The sequence below is a fragment of the Orussus abietinus genome, unplaced genomic scaffold (assembly GCF_000612105.2).
Source record: "Orussus abietinus isolate OABI.00-Male unplaced genomic scaffold, Oabi_2.0 scaffold4, whole genome shotgun sequence".
Lineage (NCBI taxonomy): Eukaryota > Metazoa > Arthropoda > Insecta > Hymenoptera > Orussidae > Orussus > Orussus abietinus.
The window spans coordinates 2,318,206-2,341,024 of NW_019396014.1; the positions used below are offsets into that span (position 1 = coordinate 2,318,206).

The following is a 22,819-nucleotide window of genomic DNA, read 5'->3' on the forward strand; positions in this document are numbered from 1 at the left end:
CGCCAACCGAGCCGCGGCAGAAAACGACTTCGCGTCTCTGGAACGGTCTTCGAATCGTCCCGATTGATTTCGAGGTTCGATCAAGGGCCTCGCGAGTCGACGTCGCGCTAGGACAATTGGGCCGACCGATTTAGAAAATCCTCCTCGGCGTAAAAAAATCCGTAAAGCGGAAAAACGTCTATTGACTCTTGGTCCGTAATTTTGCAAAGCACCGGAAACGATCGAAATCGACGGGGGAAATCGAGCCGCGAATCGATTCCGCCGTCGGGCCGTGAAATCGCGCGATTCGGAAAGTGGCTACGCACTCGCGGCGAGATGAGCGATACGTGGAACGGCGCGTGAATGGAAACTCCATTAACCGGCGACGGACACGACGACGCCGCATTTCCGCAACCTCGCGATCGCGTCGTCGCGGGTCAATGGTGAGCCGATGCGATAACACGTCGAGCAACGAGCACGCGAGCCGGCGTGGATGTGCCCTCTCGCCCGTGGACGCGCCTTTGTAATACGCGGACGCGAGCATTTGCATGCCTCCGCGCGTCACCCGGACGGCGCTCGCATCCGCCGCGTCCGGCCTCGCTCCGAGGGGAAAAGTCGCCGCTTCCATCGAGGGCTGAAATTTCCGAAAAGTTTATCGGAGGGCCGAAAAGAAAATCCCGAGTCGAAGATTTCCTTTCGGGGCGTTTCACGAGCGAACCAAAAGATTCGAGCAACGCCGCCGGCATTTTGGTCCAAAGTCAATGGACTTCCGGTTCCGGCCGAAATCACGAGTCCAGGGCTTTTCGGGAACTTTTCCTCCGGCGTGGGAGATAACGTCGGGAGATTAGGTCGTCGAAGCATCCGAGGAATTCGGTGGAGTCGTTATCGCCGTTTAATTATCGTCGCAAAAGAGGAGGTCGTAATTACGAGTTGGCCGACCGAGGCAAAAGTCGCGGGTGTCGAGCTCTTTTTCTACGGAGGTTCCGGACGTCAAGGCCGACCCGGGGTTCGGCTACGAACCCTCGACGTCCCTCGACGATACGCGCTTCCGTTTCGCTATCGTTCGCGCGAGTGCTCGCGAACTGGCGTTCGTGGAGTCGCGGAAGGTCGCCGCGATGGGAGTCTTTTAAACCGCGGTCCGGAAGGATGCGACGCGAGGCGCGGCTCCGAGAAGATCGCAGTCGGGAGCGACGCTCGCTTCCCTAGGACATACGGAAGCTGCGAGCGGATTTCCCGCTTCGGAGATGGAGGAACGGTTATATCGTAACGGCGGTTCCTTCCGCACTCCTTCCAAAGACCTCGCGTCCTCAGGAGAAGTTGCGAGGTCCTCCCCGAGGATCTCCCATCGATCGCAGGAATTTAATTCTCATTCTCTCTCCCCCTTTCTCATCGGGCCGCGTCCCCTGTTAAGGAAAAAAATTGCGTCTCGAGGCTCCTTCGCGCGTCCCTTCTCCTGGGGATCCGATTCTTCTTTCCGCAGCCGCCGCCATTTTGGTCCCGCGAAACTTCGTCGAGAAAATCATTTAACGTTTCAGCGGTCGTAGCTCGAGTGCTTAAGTCCTTTCAAAGTTAACGGGCTCCGATATCCTTCGCAAGCCCGCACGGTGGTGCAGGCTGCGGTCGCGCGTGGCGACGTTATGCGGTTTTCCTTTGATGTGCAATATCCGCTCGCGGCCCGACATATGCGATGCGCGAGGGAGGCCGTGGAGCTTCGATGCACCCTTCTCGATACGATCCTTCTTCTCTCGCTGGCCCGTTGCTCGTCCTCTCGTTAAAAACGACGTTTGCGCGGTTTACGGATTTTCCAAGCCATTTCTCTCGTAACCGAAGGCGAAGGAGCTTTTCCCAAATTTTTTTACCAAGGTCTGGATTAATTGTTTAATCATTTTTGCGTACCAGGGCCTAATCTGTTTTTCCGCGTCCGGGCAATTGGGGGCAAGATTGGCGGAAAATCGGTGACACCGGTAACGGGGATATTTTGGAACGTCGCGAAAAAGGGTCGATCAATGGGGAGAAGAGACGTTCGAACAAGGCGCGGATTAAGCTCGAAGGGAAATGGAGAGCTCTCGCCGGGCTCCATTTAGCTGGGATTCCGCGATTCGTTAACCGCGCTTTCCGCGCGGCTTGCAAGCTCCGGATATCCACCGGGCCGGGCGTCGAATGCCGGATGGAAAAACACGACACGGCTTACGGGTAAATTTCCTACGAGGGAGCGGCGGAATACGGCGAAAGCCTCTATGGTAATCCGTTACCATCGAGCTTTCCTCCGCTTCACGGACGAGCTGGCAAAAGCTCCCCGGCAGCTTTCCATCCGGCCTCTCCTGTCGCTCGCGGCCGACCTCCCCATTTGCATTCGCTAACTGTTCCGACTAATATACGCGCACGGGGCGGAACAATACGCTTATTAGATTTTAATTAGTGCGCCAAGCTTTCGGCCAGGACCTACGTATATGGCATATCTACCAGATTCTAACAGTCGCTGACCGTTCCAACCAACGTTAGGAACGACGCGCTTGGATGTCAATTTTTCATGAAAACACTTTATTTCCGGCCACAAAAGATTTTCTAGAGCTTTTGAAAAATTAATTTTAACCCGTTCGCAAGTTTGGAAACTCTTCAAATTGAGAGAGGTCGCTCTCCCTGTTTCTATATTAAATCGATTAATCTGGGAAAAAAATTCGATACTTTTACGCTGCCTCGTGGCCTTTCGCGAGTCCATCTTTTTTCAGGGAGAAAGGTAATTTCGGTTGCAAGACGCGGTGCATCGGGTCGTTGACCCGTCTTAAAGGCCTTTTCGAGGACGTTCCCAGGTGAATAAAGTTAATGGGTTAAGGTCGGGGACCCGTTAAGTAAGGAAGTTGGAGGTTCCTCTGCTTCCTGTCCGCCAGGGTCGACATTTTTGCCGATAAATTGTCGCCAAAGTCGATCGCGTGGGTGGCCGGCGATCTCTAGTCGATTGCCCGCCCTGCAATCCCGATGCGTTAGGGTACGTGCTGCATACCGAACGCCCGTTTGAATGAATTACCGATCGTTACGCACCACGTGTACGCGTAACAACTCGCCGATCGATTCTTCGCGCCCAGAGCGAAGTCGTCTCTGGGTGCCTCTACGAGCGATACTCCTCCGCTAAAGATAAAAAAGAAATAAGAGGTGCACTTTGGAGCGAGGGAGTCTGCCGCGATTTATTTATTCTTTCTTTTTTTCCCTACCTATTTTTTGCCTCCAGAGATTTTCTCGCCGTTATTAATTCACGGTTACGCGCTCGTTACGACCGAGCCGATCGATCGTTAACGCTGGACATTATCGGGCCGAGTAAAAATATCCATTTTTTGTCGCAATTAAAGGAAACCCGTAAATTCGAATGCCGAGACCGGCGCACCTCCGTGGCGAATCCATTAATGTGGAATTCTCCCTCGCAACTTTTACGGAGTCGTTTTACCCACACGTAACGACACCTCGATCAATACCTACTTAACATTCAATGTCATCGCTTTACCTCGCCTTTGGAAAAAAAAAAAAAAAAAATCCACGTTACTCTACGCGTTCCGAGTGAATCCATTATCGCGCAGTTCTTCTCCGAGACTTTTATCGTGCAATTGTGCTCTTCGTATGCACACTTTTGCTCGTATCCTTGAGCGCATCTCTTACATCCAACCTGACTTCTTTTTTCAATTTTTCCCAGTTCCATCGATTTTTAAATTTCCACGAGTCCGACCCTCGGCACGGCTGGAGAGATTCTCTTGGGGCTTTCGCTTCGGAGCTTTGCATATCGCGTTCCAATTAGCGGCTCGCGCCTCGAAGCTCATTAAGGCGAGTCGAAGAGAAATCGACGTCACTTTGTCCTTAAACAAATGATCCAGGACCATTTCTCAGCGTGCTCATCGCCCTTCCTGGGGGAATCTCGGCCTCTCCCGTCTTCTTTTATGCCTCGAAGTAATTAACGCCGTTCATAGGTAGTCGGAGTCTTTTCGCCGAGACTTTATGGAAAAGTTCGGGCCAAGTTTCGAGTCGATCGGTCCGAGATCTTTTCGAGAAGTGCACTTCGAGGGCGCCTTCGCGCCGCAGCTGCGGCAAAATGGATAACTCTCGCAATTAGGTACGCCGGATGCTTACGCTCTCTCGGTTGGCGGGCCGAAGGGGCGCAAAAAAAGGACCTCGTCCAAGGAACGCTTCCAGGAAAACCCGGGGGGACGATCCCGGATTTTTTCCTCCCCTGACTTTTATTTCCCTTCCGGTCCAATCAGCGGTTCGCTTAAACGAGAGGGAGCTTTCTTGCCTCGGACGTGTCCCATACGACCGGCGGGTATTCCTCCTTGCCTCCTTGAGCGTATAATGAAAAATGTTACAATCAAAGTCTCGGACACGTCGTTTACGGTTGCGTTAAACCTCCCCCAATTATCTTGGCTCACCTTAAAGAGGACTGGGATTTTTTCCGGGTACCTACGTCGCGTGGGTCTCTTTTCCTCCAAGGAGGCATTTCCATTCCCCACGATAAGTGGGATAAATACTCGGGAACCTCTTTTCGGGAACCGTTAACGAATAATAACGGGCCCAATCGTCGGCGAAACGTCCTCCGGCACCCTCCCGGAAACCGAGGGAGGATTCCTACTGCCCCCGCGATCGTAATTCCTCGCCCTTCTTCGTCTCCGCTTTCACGCTTTCGTCGGGAGGCACTTCCTTCCTTCCCTCCCCCTGGGAACCTGCAGGGAATAAAAAATACATCTTTGAATTTACTATGAAATGGTATTAAACCTCCCACCCTTCCTTCTTACCTTGGGATGCGCGTACCGATCGTTCGCTGCTCTTCCTCTAGCGCAGCGCTCCTTTTTATTTTTGGAAACGTCGAATGTCCAACACTGAATGCGATTTCCCCGTTTAATAGGGTCCATCGTTCTGTTGCAGGCCTGCACTTGCGGAGCATCGAAGAACCGAGGATGACGGCGGAAACGGCAGCCCCGGGCGTTCAGGGGGTGCAGAGCGTCCAGGGCGTTACCGCGGGACAGGCGAGTCCGCAGCAGTCCCAGGACTCGAAATCCGGAGGATATCATTCCTCCATGTCGGCCGTGTACGATCCGGAGTACGCGCGAATGGAGGCATGGCTAGACGAGCACCCCGACTTCGTCAGCGACTATTTCCTCAGGTAACGCCCGACGAGGTCGAAACTCGAGAGTCGAGGACCACCCTGGGAATTCACCTCCAAACGGGGCGGACTCGTCGCGTTGCGCCACCTCGTCGACTTAACGATAGGAAGAAGAAAAATTAAAAAAAATGTCCGAGCGCGTTCCCGCGATGCAAAGTGTTCCGCAAAAGTGAATTCGTCGCGTAACGCAAAGTTTAATTATGCAGGGGTTAATTACATGCGGTGGATATGTTAATACTCGACAGGCTGCTCTCGTTACGCTTCGAGTTCCTTTGCCTTTTGCGTTGACGTTATTTTTTAATTTTTGTTTTCCTCTTTCTTTGTTTTTCCTTTCGCGTGCCAGGATCGGTTATCACGGGAGCCCTGGAACGTGGCAGGGCGTTCAGCGTTAGGTTTGACATCCGCGAACTCGATCGAGCTCGTTAACGCGGCGCTGGCGCGATAGGAGCGAACTCTTACCTTTCGACTCTTACGCCTCGAGAGAGGCACTCTCGGACTCTTTGTCGAGTACGCAAGTGGAGCACATTAAATATGCAGGAATGGCCGAGCGCAGCCGCCTTAATGGCTTTCCATTAATATTTGCAGTTATCGACGCCAATTTGGATACGCCCACGGCGGCCGAATAGCGCCTCGCTTTTCAGGGGAGCTTTTGACTCGCTGCCGGCCGAAATGTCGCGCGTCGTCCCGGCCTAATCGGACCACCGAAACCCTTATCGGCCTTATTTTAGGGTCCCACGCCTTTTCGCTCGTATCCCCTCGCCAAGATCGAAGTAGGGCATAAATAATTATTAAGGAATTAAAACGCTTCGGGCCATCCCCGGGCATCCTCCTTGCTGTCTCAAGAAAATCGAAATTTTCCGGCAGACTCGGGAGAGATGTCGAAACGATTTTCGGACAAATGTTCGGCGTTCGTAGAGGGGCACGTTTCGTTTGGAGAATTCTTGCGCGATGTCGGATTAAGAGGGAGAACTGGATTATTTTTGGAGAAACCCTAGGCGGGATTTTTTAGGGGTACGTAGAACGTTGTCGAACGGATTAAACGTGGGAAACGTCACATGCGCCGAGCACATCCGAGGATAAAAGCGTCGATTCAGCTGAATCGTGAACGAGGAGAGGGAGGAAGTCGTACGTAATCTCGTCGATGGGTAAAAAGATTGATTAGTGTCGATGTCAACGTCGGCCCTGCCAAAGCGGAGGGTAGGAAAGTGGCCTCGTCTTGCATTTTCCGCCCCGTTACCGTAGATTCTCCTTTCGAGGTACCTTTCTCCCGCTTTCGTCGTGACTTCCGCCAGGCTCCTCGCAGTTCCCCGATTCTTGCAGAAAAGTTACGAGGCAGACGGTGGACATGTGGCTGGTGTCGCACGCGACGCCGACGTCCTCCTCGGGAAGCTGCATGGAGCTGGCCAGCCCGACCCACGGGGGAGGGACGTCTTCCTCCGGCCGCGGAGGATCCGGGGGGTCGGGGGCGACCACCCCCGTGCGGAAGATTTCCGCCCACGAGTTCGAGAGGGGCGGCCTACTAAAACCCATCGTCAACACCATCGACGGAACCCCGACCTTCCTCAGCGTCTCCCCCGGAGACTCCAACCAGACCGGAAGTCAGCAAGTCGGGAACGTCAATGCGGGAAGGCCCCAGAGGAGGTCGAGGCACGAGCTCAGGCACCTCGACGAGAAGGATCTCATTTTCGAGCTGGTGATTATTCACGAAAGATGCTCTCCGGTATCGCGCAGAGGATCGAAATGACCGTAAGGGCGCGTTTCTTCCCCCAGGTGAAGGACATCTGCAACGAGCTGGACGTGAGGTCGCTCTGCCACAAGATCCTGCAGAACGTGAGCACTCTCTTGCACGCCGACAGAGGCTCGCTCTTCCTGGTCCAGGGCGAGAGGGGCGGTGGTTGCATGCCCTCGTCGCAGAACCACGATTTCGGTTCCGGAAATGGCGGCATGGCGAGGAACCACACCCCAAAGAGCAGCCATTCCTCCTCGCGGGGTCGGTGTCTGGTGTCGAAGCTCTTCGACGTCTGCTCCCGATCGACCCTCCTGGAGATGGAGAAAAAGGAGGAGATCAAGATCCCCTGGGGCACGGGGATCGTCGGATATGTCGCCGAAAGTGGCGAACCGGTTAACATACCAGACGCATACAAGGCAAGGTTGCCCTTTGGCGAAATTTACATTTCTCTGGGGTCTTCCCATTTCTTGCTTTTTTTTTCCTTCTCCTTTCTCTTCCCCCTTTTTTTTCCTTTCTTTTTTTCGCCATGAGCGACAACCTCGCTCCGGTATCTGCGCCGGAGTCGCTTTTACTCCCTTTGCACTGACATTTGCATTATGCCGGGTGTTTTAACTTTTTTCTTTTTTTTTCCACCCCTTTTAGCCCTCTTCCCTTCGGGCCGATATTCGCACCTCGATCAGGTTCCTTTTTTTTTTATTCGAGTCTCCTCGCGGAGTGTTTAGACTTCCGTGTGCAACGAGACGTACCCGATGGAAATGTCTCTCTATAATTAGATTTAATTTGGATCGCCTCTCGTGAACGAGCTATCCGAGAACCTGGGGCCTCTCCTCCGTGACTCACGAGTCGGTTAACTGCTTAATGAACTTCCGAGGAATAACTAGATTCCATTGTCGCGTATCAAGTTTGGAGGAATCTGTACGAGATGGAGACCAATTTCCCGTTTTTCCTGGATATGGAGATACGGACGCGATCTCATCCTTGACTTTAACTCGTTTCAGGACTCGAGGTTTAATCGGGAAATCGATGCTCTGACCGGGTACAGGACGAGAGCCCTCCTCTGCATGCCCATAAAGGACTGCAGTGGGGACGTCGTGGGGGTCGCCCAAGTTATCAACAAATTGGGGGGCGAGGGACAATTCACCAGTCAGGATGAGAAAATCTTCGCAGGGTATCTGCAATTCTGCGGAATCGGCCTGAGAAACGCCCAGCTATACGAGAAAAGTCAGCTGGAAGTCAAGAGGAACCAGGTGAGGCGATGGCCCGCGCGATTTGATCGATTAAAAAGGAAAAAAATAATTTCTTTACGGGATTATTAGTTTAAAAGACCGAGAAGTTCTTATCGAAACTATCCGTAGGTCTTACTTGACCTGGCCAGGATGATCTTCGAGGAACAGAGCACCATCGAGCACATGGTCTTCAGGATCCTCACACACACTCAGTCTTTGATACAGTGCCAGCGAGTGCAGGTAAATACTAAAATGATAATTTCATTTGTATTCTTTACTCGAGGTGAATAGAAGTCGTCTACGAAGAAAATTCAACTACGAGAGAGGATACACAAGATCGGCTATGTGCAACTCCGGTATCTTAACATTTACCGTACATGGAAAATGAACCGTACATCACCCGAGACTATATTTATACAAGGATTGCGCGAACGTACTTCTGCTCGCACCCTCTTTCCACCCGATTAACCCCGCGGATAAATAATTAGGGCCGTGCCCGTAAATAAGTGTCCTATAAATTTCTTCGGGTGATTTATATTTTTCGAGATAATATTTTCCTTAGGCGCGATAAACGAGGTTGTGCTTTCCAGGTGCTGCTGGTCCACAAGGCGTCCAAGGGAAGCTTTTCTCGCGTCTTCGACTTCGAGGCGAACGACCTCGCAGGCGAGGACTCGGACTCTCGCACGAGGTGAATACGAGCTCGTAACTATACCAATCGATTTATTTCCTCGTCCAATGGCTTGCCGATTGAATTGCTCCAGTTTCTATTATCAAACTTGCGTGTTTCTCTCTTGCAGTCCCTTCGAGAGCAGATTCCCCATAAACGTCGGCATCACCGGCTACGTGGCGACAACCGGCGAGGTCAGTTCTCCACCTTCGACGTCCGACCAGCCTTGGACGAATGTTCCGTGCCGATTTATTTTCCGGGGAATTGACGTTTCAGGGACTCTGGGACTTCGAGCACGAAAGCACGATCGCGATAACAATTAACCGCGGGTTTAACATTCATTTTTGCCCGCGTATGACGTGACATAATAGGGTGCCATGACGCATGAAGCGTCTTGACGCAGGACGGTTATCGCTCCTTTTGATAGTGTTTTAACGCGGATGGAGACGCGAATTTTAAAAATGCTTAAGCAAAAAAAAATCGTAAAGTAACGAAAATCGAAAACCATGCTTTCAAATTTCAATTACGCCATTTCTAACGAGTGTTTTACTTTTCCAGACTGTCAGTATTCCGAACGCCTACGAGGATCCAAGGTTCGATCCCTCGGTGGACGATGGCACGGGATTCCGTCATCGCACGATCCTCTGCATGCCTATCAAGAATTCCTCCGGCCAGATCATCGGAGTGATCCAGCTGATCAATAAATTCGACGACCTCCAGTTCACGAAAAACGACGAAAACTTTGTCGAGGCCTTCGCGATATTCTGCGGTATGGGCATTCACAACACCCACATGTAAGAGAATTTTACTATTAATGAAATATAAAATCACTGGGAGAAGTTCAATTAAAAAAAATATAATTCTTCGACCCTCTGAATTAGGTTAAGAAAAATGAATCCACTAAACCTTGGTTCGTTATCAGGTACGAAAAGGCTGTGATAGCGATGGCTAAGCAGAGCGTCACTTTGGAGGTATTGAGCTACCACGCTTCGGCGTCCCTCGAAGACGCCCAAAGGTTGAGGGTTAGTGTCAAATAATTTTCCGTAACTAATCTATAGTCGTCCTTCCAACGACAGCCCTTTTACCGGCATTTTTCTGCCTTTGACCCAGCAGGGCTTAAGAGTGGCCTCGGCGGCCCACTTTCAGCTGCACGACTTCAAGTTCGATGACATCCACATGGAGGACGACGAGACCCTCACGGCCTGTCTTCGCATGTTTTTGGATCTCGATTTCGTTGAGAGATTCCACATCGACTACGATGTCCTCTGTAGGTGGCTGCTGAGCGTGAAAAAGAATTACCGCAACGTGATATATCACAACTGGAGGCATGCCTTCAACGTCGCCCAAATGATGTTTGCCATTCTGACCGTGAGTGGAGATTTGACCGAATCGCGGACTATGAATTTTGATATTTTCTTAATTTATGAACACCTGATTTTACGCGGATCTTTTTGTACAGGCTACGCAATGGTGGAAGATCTTTGGGGAGATCGAGTGTCTCGCCTTGATCATAGCATGCCTCTGTCATGATTTAGACCATCGAGGCACTAACAACTCCTTCCAAATCAAGTGAGTGGTTGTATATCATTTTGTAAAATTCCTCTCGGTGAACTATTCCTGAATTTTTTTTTTAATTCTAACATGTAATTTCTAGAGCGTCATCCCCACTGGCGCAGCTGTACTCGACCTCGACCATGGAGCATCATCACTTTGACCAGTGTCTGATGATCCTGAGTAGTCAAGGGAATCAGATCCTGTCAAATTTGTCTCCGGAGGAGTACTCAAGGGTTGTCAAGGTCCTCGAAGAAGCGATTCTATCGACAGATTTGGCTGTGTATTTCCGGAAAAGGGGAGCATTTCTCAGCCTGGCTCGCAGTAAAACGTACAACTGGGCTTACAGTGATCATCGAGAGCTGCTTCGCGGCATGCTGATGACCGTTTGCGATTTGGCAGCCATCACCAAGCCCTGGGACGTGGAGAAGCGAGTGGCAGAGCTCGTCAGCAGCGAGTTCTTCGAACAGGGTGACATCGAAAGGCGGACCCTGAACATAACGCCCATAGTTAGTTATTAGGATTTGTTTCCCAAAAACAGCAAATTTGTCGATCTACCGTTTAGACTCAATGATTCATTATTTTCCGCAGGATATCATGAACAGAGAAAAGGAGGACCAATTGCCGATGATGCAGGTCGGCTTCATCGACTCGATTTGCCTGCCAATTTATGAGGTCTGTATCCGGGGAGTGGATTCCGTTCGCGAAAGTTAAGTCCTCGTTAGATAAATCTTTAATACATTTTCGCATTCAGGCTTTCGCATTGCTGTCCGACAAGTTGGAGCCCTTGGTCCAGGGTGTGCGGAACAACAAACGACAGTGGCTAATGATAGCCGAATCAACGTGCCCTATGAAGAACTGCACAAACCACGACAGGTCGCCGGCAGGCTCGGATGCCGAAGAGACCAGTGAGCAGGCCGAACAGTAGGGTCCTGAAAATCGGTCTCAAGGATCGTAAAAATCGAAAGTCGGTCGGTCGACTCCGTCGATGATCGTCCCGCCGAAGCAGGACCAAACTTCGCAAATCAGCTATCGAGCAGGGGACCAAAATCCAAAACTGAGACTCTCTTGGGAATCGCCTGACCCGATTTCCACTCTAACGAGTTGAAGGATATCTTCAAATTGAGAGATACCAGGTTCATATAAAGGGAGGAAGAGAAATAAATTTACGAATCAGCACGAATCGGCTGATTCCGCCGAGTTTTGACGACCGAATTAGTTTTGGGTTGTGGACGAATTTTGGAACACTTGGGTGAGCTAGTGGGTTGTCGCATCGAGGATGTTCCTGGGATATCGTGCGATTATTAACCAGATATCCTCGCGCGAGGTGATAGATAGTATTTAAAGGGCTATGATACGTTTGCGTTTGTGTCAGCCGCCGTCGAAGGTTTGCACCAATGTCCAGTGCCAATTTCGTATTACGAAAATGGAATGGAAAAGTAATGCTTACGTCGGAGAGAATTTAATATTGCCGATCGGCTGTTCCGCCGGACCCAATTTTTTTTTTCCCAAATAGCGAAATATCCGGCATCAGCTGATCTGTAGGGAAAGACGGTGAAATATCTGCCAAATCGCTAGAATTTTCTCTTTACGGCAAGAAATCTATCTCAATTCTGAAATATTGTATTTTACATTTTTTATCTATTCTTAAATTATTTTTTTATGGGTTTCACGTCATATTTATATTCTAACGTATTTTTCCTTCAGATTTCGTAGTTGAAAAATCGAAGTTCCTTGTCTACTGACTGAATCATCTGAAAAAAGGCAAAAGTACCTCAAAGGCAAAACGACATTATTATACAAGTCAAGAGAGACATTCTAACACCCATTGGGACATTAATGACAAAGACAAAAGACATCTCAGAAAAATCAGAAGCAGCTCTCTGATTTTGGAAGTTTGTGCGTTCGTCGATTAAAAATTACAAGAAAATGATTTACAACTGTTGAAGTAGCAAAACATTTTCCTCGTGGTATTGCAACGAATTACAAATTTTTCAATTCTGTTTTTGCAACATAATGGCGAGCAGAAGTATTAAAATTAATAGAATATTTTTTCTTGAAATTCAGAATCGGTACACTTGGATGATATCATATGCTTTAGATCAACTTTTTTGTTCTTGGAGCGAAATTAAAAAGTAGAGACCCGAAAAAAGCTGTTGCAACCCTTGCTAATCAGCTCTTTGAAATGCTACTGTTGTACCTTATTGTTCTGTATATTCTGCAGACAATCCTGGAGTGGAAACCGAAGAAATGATAAGAATGACGGACGAAACGGACAAAAGACCAAGAAGGGAGATGGTACACAAGGTAAAACGCGAAATCGCAAAAAAAGGGGAAAGGAATCATTTTGTATGACGTTTATTCGACAGTATGACGGGCATGGCTAGGCCGAACGTGTAAAGATGTTTATTTTTAACATTGCAAGACGTGTAAGTAAATAATGTATTCGTATACCAAAGTGTACATTTATATCGAGCCGGAGAAATTGTGGGCGCGATCGCCCGGTTTATTCCGAGCGTGCTAATCGAATAGTTAATAATTACTAAGTGGAAATGAGCGAATTTTGTTCGAATCGAATCAGGTCAATTTCATCGTTGGACAGATGGAAGGGACATCATAAGAGTAATCGTTTCAATATTTGTCTCTCCATTTACATATAATGTCAATGTAAATAGAATTAATTCTAAGTCCGATTCTTAAACGTGAATAGAGTGTTTATAAAAATATTACACATTCATATTTTTTAACAATTCTATTTGAATACGGAATAACCTAATTTGACATATGAATTTGACTGCTAAAAGATTTTGTTGAGCGGCAACTTTCGATTGGAACAATTTCGAAATTCGCACATTTCTACAAATGAGAGAATGTCAGAAAGAGATGTTGAGTGCGTGTATAGATACGAACGAGAGAGATAGAGTACGTAAAGAGGAGGTGTAACTTCTTATTTCACTACACATTTTGTTTGAATTGCATGCAAAGACCTGATGACGTCAATTGTCTTTTATCGTGTCTACGCGTGATGACCTCAAAGTAAATCGAATTAAAAACAGTAAATTAATAAAATAAATACTACGCGAATCCATTTTTATAGATCTTAAGAGTCGTAAGAAAATTGCATGGTTTTTAAATTGTTAACTTTAAGTGGAGAAAAAGAAAAACAGCTTGAAGCATCACGCGTAAACACGACACATTCGACGATTTTCAAGGATAACCAAATCGACTGATCGCTGACCGATGCGGCGATTTGATCTTTTATCGAACGATCCTGGCTGTTTGGAAAATCTGGCAGAATGATCGCTTCCTATTAACGGAAGTCGATCGGTCTCCTAGACTTGGGCTTCTAGGACTCCAGGTAGTTCATTTAATTACGGCTAAATTAACTTTATACTTAATATATCGTCTATTTAAATAAGTAGTAAAGTCCACATCGATATGGTGATTGTGAAGTACTTTCCTCCACTTCCGGTGGGTATTAGGGATTCCAAGTGCGACGACTACATTTTTAGGAAGCTCGACATATCGCGTAGATTTTACTTCCTCGCCACACGAGGCCTATTTTCTACATTAAAATTTATTTAACGCATCGAGAATTCACGGTCGTGTCGCGAAGGCAGTATACGCACTTGAGGTGTGATCGTTACTTACTATATAGTCCATGTCCTCTATGTTCCTTTAATGTTTAAAGTGTCCTTTTTTATTGTCAGTTCTAATCTGCAAAAGGATTAGATGGGTTTCTTCGACGCGCACGGTTGCATGTATATGTGTATGTACGTTAAAAGCAGAAGAACGGAGAGAAGATACAGAAACGAAGGAGAGGATCCCGTGATGTACAGTTCGTGTAAATTATTGATAACTTGAAGAATGTCGATTACAGCGCACGATGTTTATTGTTACGATTAACGATTGCACGAGAGTTATATATATATATATATATAAATTTATATATATATATAAAAATCAATATCTAATATATTAAAGCGAGACTAAATTATGTGATACGCTGCGCTCTTTATTTTTCATACCTCCTCCGCAGTCATTAGACTCGCTATTTTATTTTGTCCCCTGTTTATTGATTAGATTAAATATTTTATTTCGGGACTTTATCGCGGTGTTGCGGCAACGACGATCTCTTGAAGTTATTGACAAGCCGCCTTCGATGTGGGTCAATTTAGACTGTGTCAAATTAATGACATTGTTGGCAACGCAAGGCCAAGTCTTTCGGCAGGCGGCCGTGAATAACATCGGCTAATCCAAGGCCTGTCAAATTGCCAACTTGACATGGCAATTCGCGAATTGCCGACCCTCGGTCTTTCGTCATGCAAGCATTCGTTTTGACACTCTTAGCGGTCATGAACCAATTTCATTGAACCGATTAATACTAATACTAATTTAGCATTATGCCATAATCACTTTCAAAGTTCAAGCAGGGAATTCTTTGTCAACGTCTAAACATTGAAATTATTTAAGATAAAACTTCTTTGTGCCAAATGACTGTCATACGAATGAATATTTAGATTCCGTTGAATTTGGCGCAGTTTCCATTTTTCCGGTGATTTATGACGCTAGTTAACGTGAATTTTTTTAAGTGTTTATTCCGAAGCAGTCTAAAAAATTGAATTCCCTTTTTTATTTTGCCAGCCGACGTTTCTACTCAGCGTGAATTTTGCAACGAGGGAAATGCCCGCTGTCTTCAAATTATTATCTTGAAAACTGTCCAACGTGGTAAACTCATGTTGCAGGAAATAAAGATCGAGCTACTTCCGCAAAGCGCTTGGCAGGATATCTTTGGATTTCGGATTAATCCCAGTCAACGCTCATTTTTATTAGCAGCTATATTTAAACCCACGTTAAACAAGCTCGATATTAAACCTCGAGGTCGACACGCAGACCAGAAACTACTTTCACGTTCCCCTCCTGACATTAATTTTTATTATTACAGTTTACATACTCCACTACCGACAGGGTAATAGAATAACGAAAAGCGGTCTTAAATACTGTACGGCAAATGTCGAAGTTAATTTTTCACGTTTCTTTTGCTCGCGATGTGAACATTCTAAACGCCTAAATTTGTTACAAATATCTCCAATTATCTTGCCTATGTTGAGTTAGAAACCAGAAAAAAAATAAATACGCAATTAAGCTTCAAGCCTGCACTTGCTAATTCCACGAGGTAACGAGGTACTGCACTTGGGTTGCTTGTAATTTTTGGAAACGACATCCGACAAGCCAAATCGCTGTCGCCCCGCCGGAAATTCGACCTAAATTTTTCCAAGAGAGTTTGGCACAATTTTTGCTTATCAAACTGTTTGCGTGCCGCTTTGGTATCGACAGCTTTGCTCGGGATCATTGGCTCCGAGCCTCCTGATGGATCCGATGATTTCTTACCACCGACACGACGAAATTGTTGCCGGCCTTGACAAGGCGATCATGGGCTTGCGAGTGGGCCAATTGATGAAGTGGAAGTCCGTTCAGTCTTATCAGAACATCCCCGGGCTGCAAGCCCGCCTCGTCTGCCAAGCTTCCTCTCGTCACCTTATCAATGAAACCGGAAAAGATTATTTCAAGATTTCCTATCTAAAGCTTCGATTGAACCGAGAACTTTGAAATATTGTCATAAATAGCTTGGTACCGAGACTTAGTGCATCCGATTGATGTACCATCTTATGGATCTTATCGATACTTTTTCTGACTCACTTTTGGCATCACGCGAATAATGGAAAAATATTCAGAAGACATTAGCGATGGCCTCGGATGATGTACGAGATAAAGAGGAATTGATTGAAATGTGGGATAATAGATCTGAAAAGTGGGAAGGAAACTCACCCTCACGACGGTTAAGGGGTGCATGAAATCCGCTCCTCCCGACAGCCGAAAACCCCAAGGGGTGTTACAGAATCTTGACAGTTTTATATCCACCGCCATGTTGGTTTTACAGATTACTCTCGCCAGGGAAACCTGGGGGAAAATCGTCGGGAATCAGAGGAGGTGATCCTAAATGTTATTTCATCGCCTGTTTAAATGCCCATCTACGCGTACTCTAATAATTGTGCATTATCGAGTCGAAAGAAAGACGCCCTTTTAATTCCGGACAAGCTCGCAACTTTTCGACACTTCCACCCCTCTTGAAACGATCGACTTCCCTCGAGGGTCAGAACCTATAAGACCGATGATATATAGACTTTAATCAGGGAAGCTTGCACCAGGGGTGAGCTTCCAAATCTGAAAATCCCCGAACTTTCTCACATACTCACCCCCCGGGTAAGAGCTCGGGGGAGAATTTCCCTGTGATTAGTGATTACCATGATTGCCACTAAGAACCGTCATTGAGGAAACTTTTTCAATTTTAGGAAGTCACTCGAAACTGCCCATTATCGCAAATGGCGTCGTTTATCTTGAAAGCCTCCCTTCCGCCCTTTAAATGCGCCTCCAGTTTCGAACACTCCGATTTCCCTCTAGTTGCATTTCTTTAAATCTTACGAAAATCTTCATTTAATTTTCAGTCACGATAATTCACACTAAAGTCGACGATATGTTCAACGTCACTATTTGAAATTACTTTCACTTCTCTTTACGTTAATCGACGTCACTTTTTTATATAGAATCGGCGACTCCACCTTTTTAGAGTTCATCGCGTTCAAGTCGCGGTATCTGAGGGGATCGTTTACATAAATAATTGATAAAATGCAGACGCGTCTTGGACTTCCGATCACCAGCTGTAAATCTCTAATCACCTGCCACAAGGTGAGCCTCCGTCGTTTTTACGACACCCTTCGGAATCGGTCGAACCAGGCGCCTCCACTTCCAAGTCGACACACACGACATGGAAAATCGGGAGCCGCGATTTTGTCGCGCATATATGAATATTTATATATATATCGTGTATATATATATGTGTATGTATAAATCTAAAGAGGAGAGTCGGCGACGCCACCCGGCAGAAAGCTCGCGCCTAGGAGGACTTCGAAGCTTCTAAGTCGACTCGCTACGAGCTGCAAGCTCAAGTCCGAACAATTATAGCAAGGCGAGGAGAGGGTCGAGAAATGGAGGGGATTCGTATGCCTGGGCTTTCGTACTATTTCCGATGCAAATGAGGAACAAGCTCGTTTGTAAAAGCTCGAACAATGCCGCCCGTGTCGAAAGGCGCATTAATCGTTAAGGCGGATTTCCAGGGAAGCGCAAATGGAAAGCTGCAGTGGACACGCTTTGCATTTTTTATCGGGGGGCTGTAGAAGCTCCCACAAAAAAAAATTATTTTCAATTATGTGCAAAGACTTTTCGGAAGTACTGACTCGTGCGGGAAGCTCGCGATTAGAGCGGGATAATTATTTTGTCCGTTAATTTTTTTAACGTTTGGAAATATATTTTTAATATCTATGGAAAATTGGTGGTACAATATCTTGGTTGAAGGTGTTATGAGATTTTCGCAAAGGGAGGAACAATGCTTTTTGATAAAGGTGTCTCTTGAAACGAACAGTAAGCTTGGAAAGTAAAGTGAGAACAATGGGGCCTCTTGTCGAAAGTCCTGTAAATTATTAAGGCACTTCCTGTCCGTGAGACGCGAAAGCTTGCGGCACTCGTCCAAAAATTTTCCCTCGGAGGAAAAACCAGACTTTGGGTTAATTATGCTACGGGTGTTGGCGAAAATCAAGAACAGACGTCGGGGTCCTATAAAATCGGCAGAAATTAGATAAATATTGTGACGTTAACATTTTCGACATCGAAGAAAGTATTCGGGTTAAACTCATCTCCTATGCTAAAATTGGGGGATCGTGGTCAGGTGTCGGGAATCGCAGGAGTAACATTTCAATACACGTGACACTTAAATCAAAACCATTGCCAAGAATCGGGAAACTAAAATCCGATTTTGCCAGTAAGGAGGGTCATGTTACCGTAAAATAAAAAATAGCACCCCTTTATTTCTCTTTTATCTCTAATTTTTAAAAAATACTGGGCAGGCTTAATTGCTCGTGAAAAGTCGATCAAAACCGTAAGTCTGGAAGTAATTGTCCATTTAGCTTGACAATTACGAAATCAATTTCTAAGGAAGCTGAGATTGACGATTTTCGAATACGTGGATCCGATAATGAGTCACCGACGAATTGTACTTCAGACAATTAGAGGAGGGGAACGATTAGTCTTCGAATACAATTGCATTCTCGGTACTTTGCATAATTACGAATTAAGGGAGCGTTTAACTGTCTCGTAAAGAGCGGGTAACGAGGGAACGATATTTTAAAGATTAAATTTTATCTCCTCGCCCGGAATGGATTTGCGTTCTCGTCCCCACGACAAAAAAAAAAAAATAAAAACTTCCATTCTCGAAAAATACTTCATGCAAATTTTTTTCCCATATGACACGTTTCCCCTTCATTTTCTCTCTCGAAATTGCGAAATTTCCCTCGAGAATCGGGAACTCGGCTAACAGCAGATTGGTCAAAATTCATCTCCCCTCTCTGACATTTTCCACTTTTTGAATGAATTTCCATAAACTTATTTCTTCCCCAGGAAACATAAATAGTTTACGTCAACCTGTCACCTCGAAATCGACATCCACTTTGCTGGATTTCGATCCTACTTTCGATATCCTGAAGTTTACATTAAACTTTTTAGCATATCGAAAAGATTTTTGATCGCGCTCGAACGTCGCCGGAGCTTTCGCGCTTCCGCGGCGGAAATCTACCCGAGGTTGAGTTATTTCAGTTTCCGATATGTCAAAACCCGAAATTTCCTGCGAGCGAAAGGCACCCCCGATAGGAAGTTTTCCCTTCCCCGGACCGAGGTTTCCGTCGTTTCCGCCTTCCGGAACGAGATGTGCCCCGAGACGTAAACGCTTGATTTCGCGAAGGGCGCAAACTCCGTTCCCAGCGACACAGCTGAGCGAGCTTTGAGCAGTCGCGGACCGAGCTTCGAAGGGGTAGGTGCTTCTCCTCTCGCTCGGCCGGCCTTTCTTGCTTTCTTCCTTTCTTCCTTTCTTCCTTTTTTCGGGAATCTCCCTCGTTTGAGTGCTGCGCCAACACCCGGACCGGCAGCCAAGGAACTCCGAAGAATAGGAAACGCGAACAGGAATTTTCGGTGCCAGTTTCGAGTCTCGACGAGGCCATGGGATTTTTTCGACTGCTCGTGTACGTGTGAACATACTTGTACGTGTTTTGATGTACTGAAAATTTTAAGCACGAGTTGATTCAAGATTTTACAGGGAAATATTAAATATTAAATGGGAATCTTTCCATGGTACGGCGAAGGGTGTTCGATCCATTTTCTTTGCCCTGGGAGAAAATGGCAATTTCACGTTGTAACGTTAATGCGAATGGTCTTTGTAATTTATCGATATTCTTTTGATGCGTTCCATCGTTTGGTACCAGTGCAAATTGTAACCGGTACCGGTGCAAATTGTTATGATTTTAAAATTATGTGTTATGATTTTAAAATTAAAAAGAGGCCACTTTTAGAGACTTTACTTGTCCCTGGAAGAGAGGAAGGGGAGAAATTCCTTGGGGGGTGAGCCTGACAGGCTGAAAATACTTTTTAAAAATGACTCCGGGTGGAAGAAAGGGAGTAAACAGCCTTGCGCGGTTGTTTGCGGATTCCGCGAAGTCAACTTTTCTTCCCGCCCTTATTTCCCCCTGAAAGATCGACCGCAAGTTTCCTCGCGCCTTGACGATTTCCGGATGCCCAGGGAAAATTTGCGAAATTTATGGCGAACCGTAATGGCCGCCATTAACGAGTTCTTCCGGTCCCCTATCGTCGCAGGACTTTCCCTCCTTCGCAAGGTTTCATAGTCCGAATGTCTGAGTGTCGAAAGCTGTATCGATAATTCGGTCGGTCGCATAGTTCGGGCAGAAAAACGGCATCCTCGGGAAAAAAAAAAGAAAAGTTCACCATCTCGCGCACGAGAATGTAAAACGTCCTTATCGAGAGCACGCCACTCACATCTTTATGAAACTCGGCCGTTCGTAGGAAAACTGATGGGGTCGTAAAACTTTTACGGGATCGCAGTTTTGAAAGAGTAAAAAGCGATTCGAAGTCCCCGGTATCCTCTTTTCATTTTTCTCGAAAATCGAAACCGGGACTCCCGCGACTTCGGATAGGGAAAATATCCGAAAAAGGAGGCTACTCTGGGGAAGGACATTTTTACCCTGCACCCAAGCTTCTCTCCGCTCGAGTTAACCAGTTTTCGTAATTCCAGCCCTCGCGCCTAACTCTTTCTTAATTGGTCTTGGGAAATAAAATGAGTAACTCGGAATCGACATGGCGCTTCGCCAGATGCAGAGGTGCACGTCCTCGCGAAGCATAATCCTTGGCGAAAACGCTCTTTTCCATGTTCGACCCTCTCGAGGCTCGCGACAGGTTTTAGGAGTTAATTGAGCCACATCCGGCCAAGGCGGAATAATCGAATCCGACGAAAATTCTTTTCCTTTCCTCTCCGTTCGTTTCGAGGAAACGTCCTAATGGAGATTAACCGGGAAAGGAAGAACTTGTCCTTTCGTCCGACGAATCCTAAAATATTTTTGAGAGGAGGAAAGAGTCCGTTCTTTCGTCTGGAGAACGCTGAACTACTCTGCAGCGATTCGCTCCTAAGTGCGGTTCAATTTCCATTCCGCGTTAAAACCCTTCCTTTCGTTCTTTTTCTCATCTCGAGGGCGGAGAAAGCTCGACGGCTCGCGAGAGGGTCTCCAGAATATTACTCCGGCTTTCGCGAAACGATTCCAATTTCAATTCTCTCGCACTCGGGGGCAAAACGCGCGAGCCTCTTATCAAACTTATTAATTATTACCTGCACGCGAGGGCCGGGATTAGACTTTTAATTCGGTCGTGCGAGTGCGAGGAGTTGGATATCACTTTTCGATTTTCCTTCTCCTTTGAAGCCCCCCAGGAGGAGAAAAAGGGGCGTGCAACCTGGACACGATGTTCTGGAAAATAAATGCAAATGTCACTCCCGGGATTTTCTGCGAGCCGACGTAGTTATTTCCAGCGGTAGATCGTTTCTTAATTTTCCGAAGCTCGAATGAAATACCCCCTTCTGCCCTGGTTCCCCACCTTTGCGTGCACTGCACCCTTCGTTGTAATTCCTTCTTTCTCGAGTCGCGTGAAGAACGATCGGGACAGCGGAATGGGGGAAAACGTTTTTTGGCCCGTGAAGCATTTCTCCTGACGCGAAAGTCTCCCCTCGTAATGTCTTTTCCACCAATTTGCTTCTCTCCTTTTGACATCTGCAATGGAATTATAGGGGTGGAAAATGCCTTTCTCGTTCCGGGTCATTAAGCTTATTAAAGTGTACGTTTCATACACGTTTCGCGAGTTTTACGCATCCTTGTAATTGGGAAGAGCCTTGCCCGCGTTTAATTACATCCATCGCCATTCTTCCTTTTAATACTCCCGGTAAAAAGCTAATGAAAATTGCTGTTTGCCCGGGAATCATTAAGCATATTGAAAAATTCGCTCGCGAGACTTCGCGATGAAAAACATTTTCAAGGAATATTCTACTTCGTCGGGGAATAAAATTGAGATTTTTCTTTTTTCTTTCGCCTAAAAAGAATCTTTGTTGTTGGCCAGAATTTACGAGAGTAAAATTTATATTCCAATTCGCGAGGCTCTATTCGTTATACTTCCTATGAATAAAGCCTCCACCTCTTGTAGAAGAGAGTCGCGATTCTCGTAGATTCTGATTTGAATACAACTCCGCGAAAGAGCATAAAGGAATCCATTCCTCTTCGTTTCAACGTTGTTCGTCATAAAGCGAAAGACGGACGGCCATGAAATCTCGAAATTACGCATTAGATAATGCCTCGCAATTATACCGCCATTCCTTTTCACTTGCGCTCACCTCTCTTTCACCCTCCCGAAACGAACGTGTTCCTCCATTACCGGCTTAAGTAATGAAATTCTATCTTAATTCAGTTTTAACGAGTACAATAATCCCCTCCTGGTAAAAAGCGGAGCACTAATTTACCTACGAAGGTTTCACAAAAAGCCGACACTTTGTTTCAACTCTAGATCCCTTGGATCCTTGGACATGAATTTTTTACGAACTTCTAATCACAGCCTGGAGAGGAGCGCGCTCAAGGTGCGGATTAAAAAAGGAATAAAAAGAGGGAAAGTACAGCGGAGAAAAGAGTAAAAATTCGAAGGTGAAGCATAATTCCTCCATAATTCATCTCGAGTTTCGCCGCCGTTTTCGCGTCGTCATGAGACAATTAATAATACATGCCCATCGATTTCGGAATTCACCCCGCCTCTTGTCGTCGAATTTTTCGCCACTCGTCGTGCGCCTCTTCTTCGACGGCTTTTGTTAAGCAAAAAAAAAAGAGAAATGCGAGAACGAGAGTAAAAGCTCGATACGACGTCGTGGAGGATATCCTCCGATGTCACCCTCGTTTCCGAGGGGGTGGTGCACCCTCATCGATTTTCTCGCACCTATCACCACCCCTATCGATTCGCTCTTATTCGTTCCGTCTGGATAGAAATGTCGAGAGTAACTTGGAAACTGTCATTCCTCTGGCTGTTTCCAATGTCTGCGCCGA

General features: G+C 46.7%; 1 protein-coding gene across 5 annotated transcripts in view; it reads left to right on the forward strand.

The window, feature by feature from the left end:
* LOC105695672 (dual 3',5'-cyclic-AMP and -GMP phosphodiesterase 11) overlaps positions 1-14,294 on the forward strand; it is a 41,148-nt gene extending 26,854 nt beyond the window's left edge. For 3 of the 5 annotated variants that reach the window (XM_012417450.1, XM_012417455.1, XM_012417451.1), the window contains 14 exons: positions 4,882-5,119; positions 6,440-6,812; positions 6,890-7,264; positions 7,847-8,095; positions 8,204-8,314; positions 8,665-8,762; positions 8,872-8,935; positions 9,300-9,535; positions 9,664-9,763; positions 9,852-10,109; positions 10,201-10,310; positions 10,396-10,801; positions 10,884-10,967; positions 11,047-14,294. In XM_012417450.1, the coding sequence (XP_012272873.1) occupies positions 4,882-5,119; positions 6,440-6,812; positions 6,890-7,264; positions 7,847-8,095; positions 8,204-8,314; positions 8,665-8,762; positions 8,872-8,935; positions 9,300-9,535; positions 9,664-9,763; positions 9,852-10,109; positions 10,201-10,310; positions 10,396-10,801; positions 10,884-10,967; positions 11,047-11,220 (2,876 nt within the window). In that variant the 3' untranslated portion in view covers positions 11,221-14,294. Of the gene's footprint in view, positions 1-4,881; positions 5,120-6,422; positions 6,813-6,889; positions 7,265-7,846; positions 8,096-8,203; positions 8,315-8,664; positions 8,763-8,871; positions 8,936-9,299; positions 9,536-9,663; positions 9,764-9,851; positions 10,110-10,200; positions 10,311-10,395; positions 10,802-10,883; positions 10,968-11,046 lie in introns of all 5 variants that reach the window. The other 2 variants (XM_023434652.1, XM_012417454.1) reach the window with 2 other exon arrangements.
* The last annotated feature ends 8,525 nt before the right edge of the window (positions 14,295-22,819 follow it).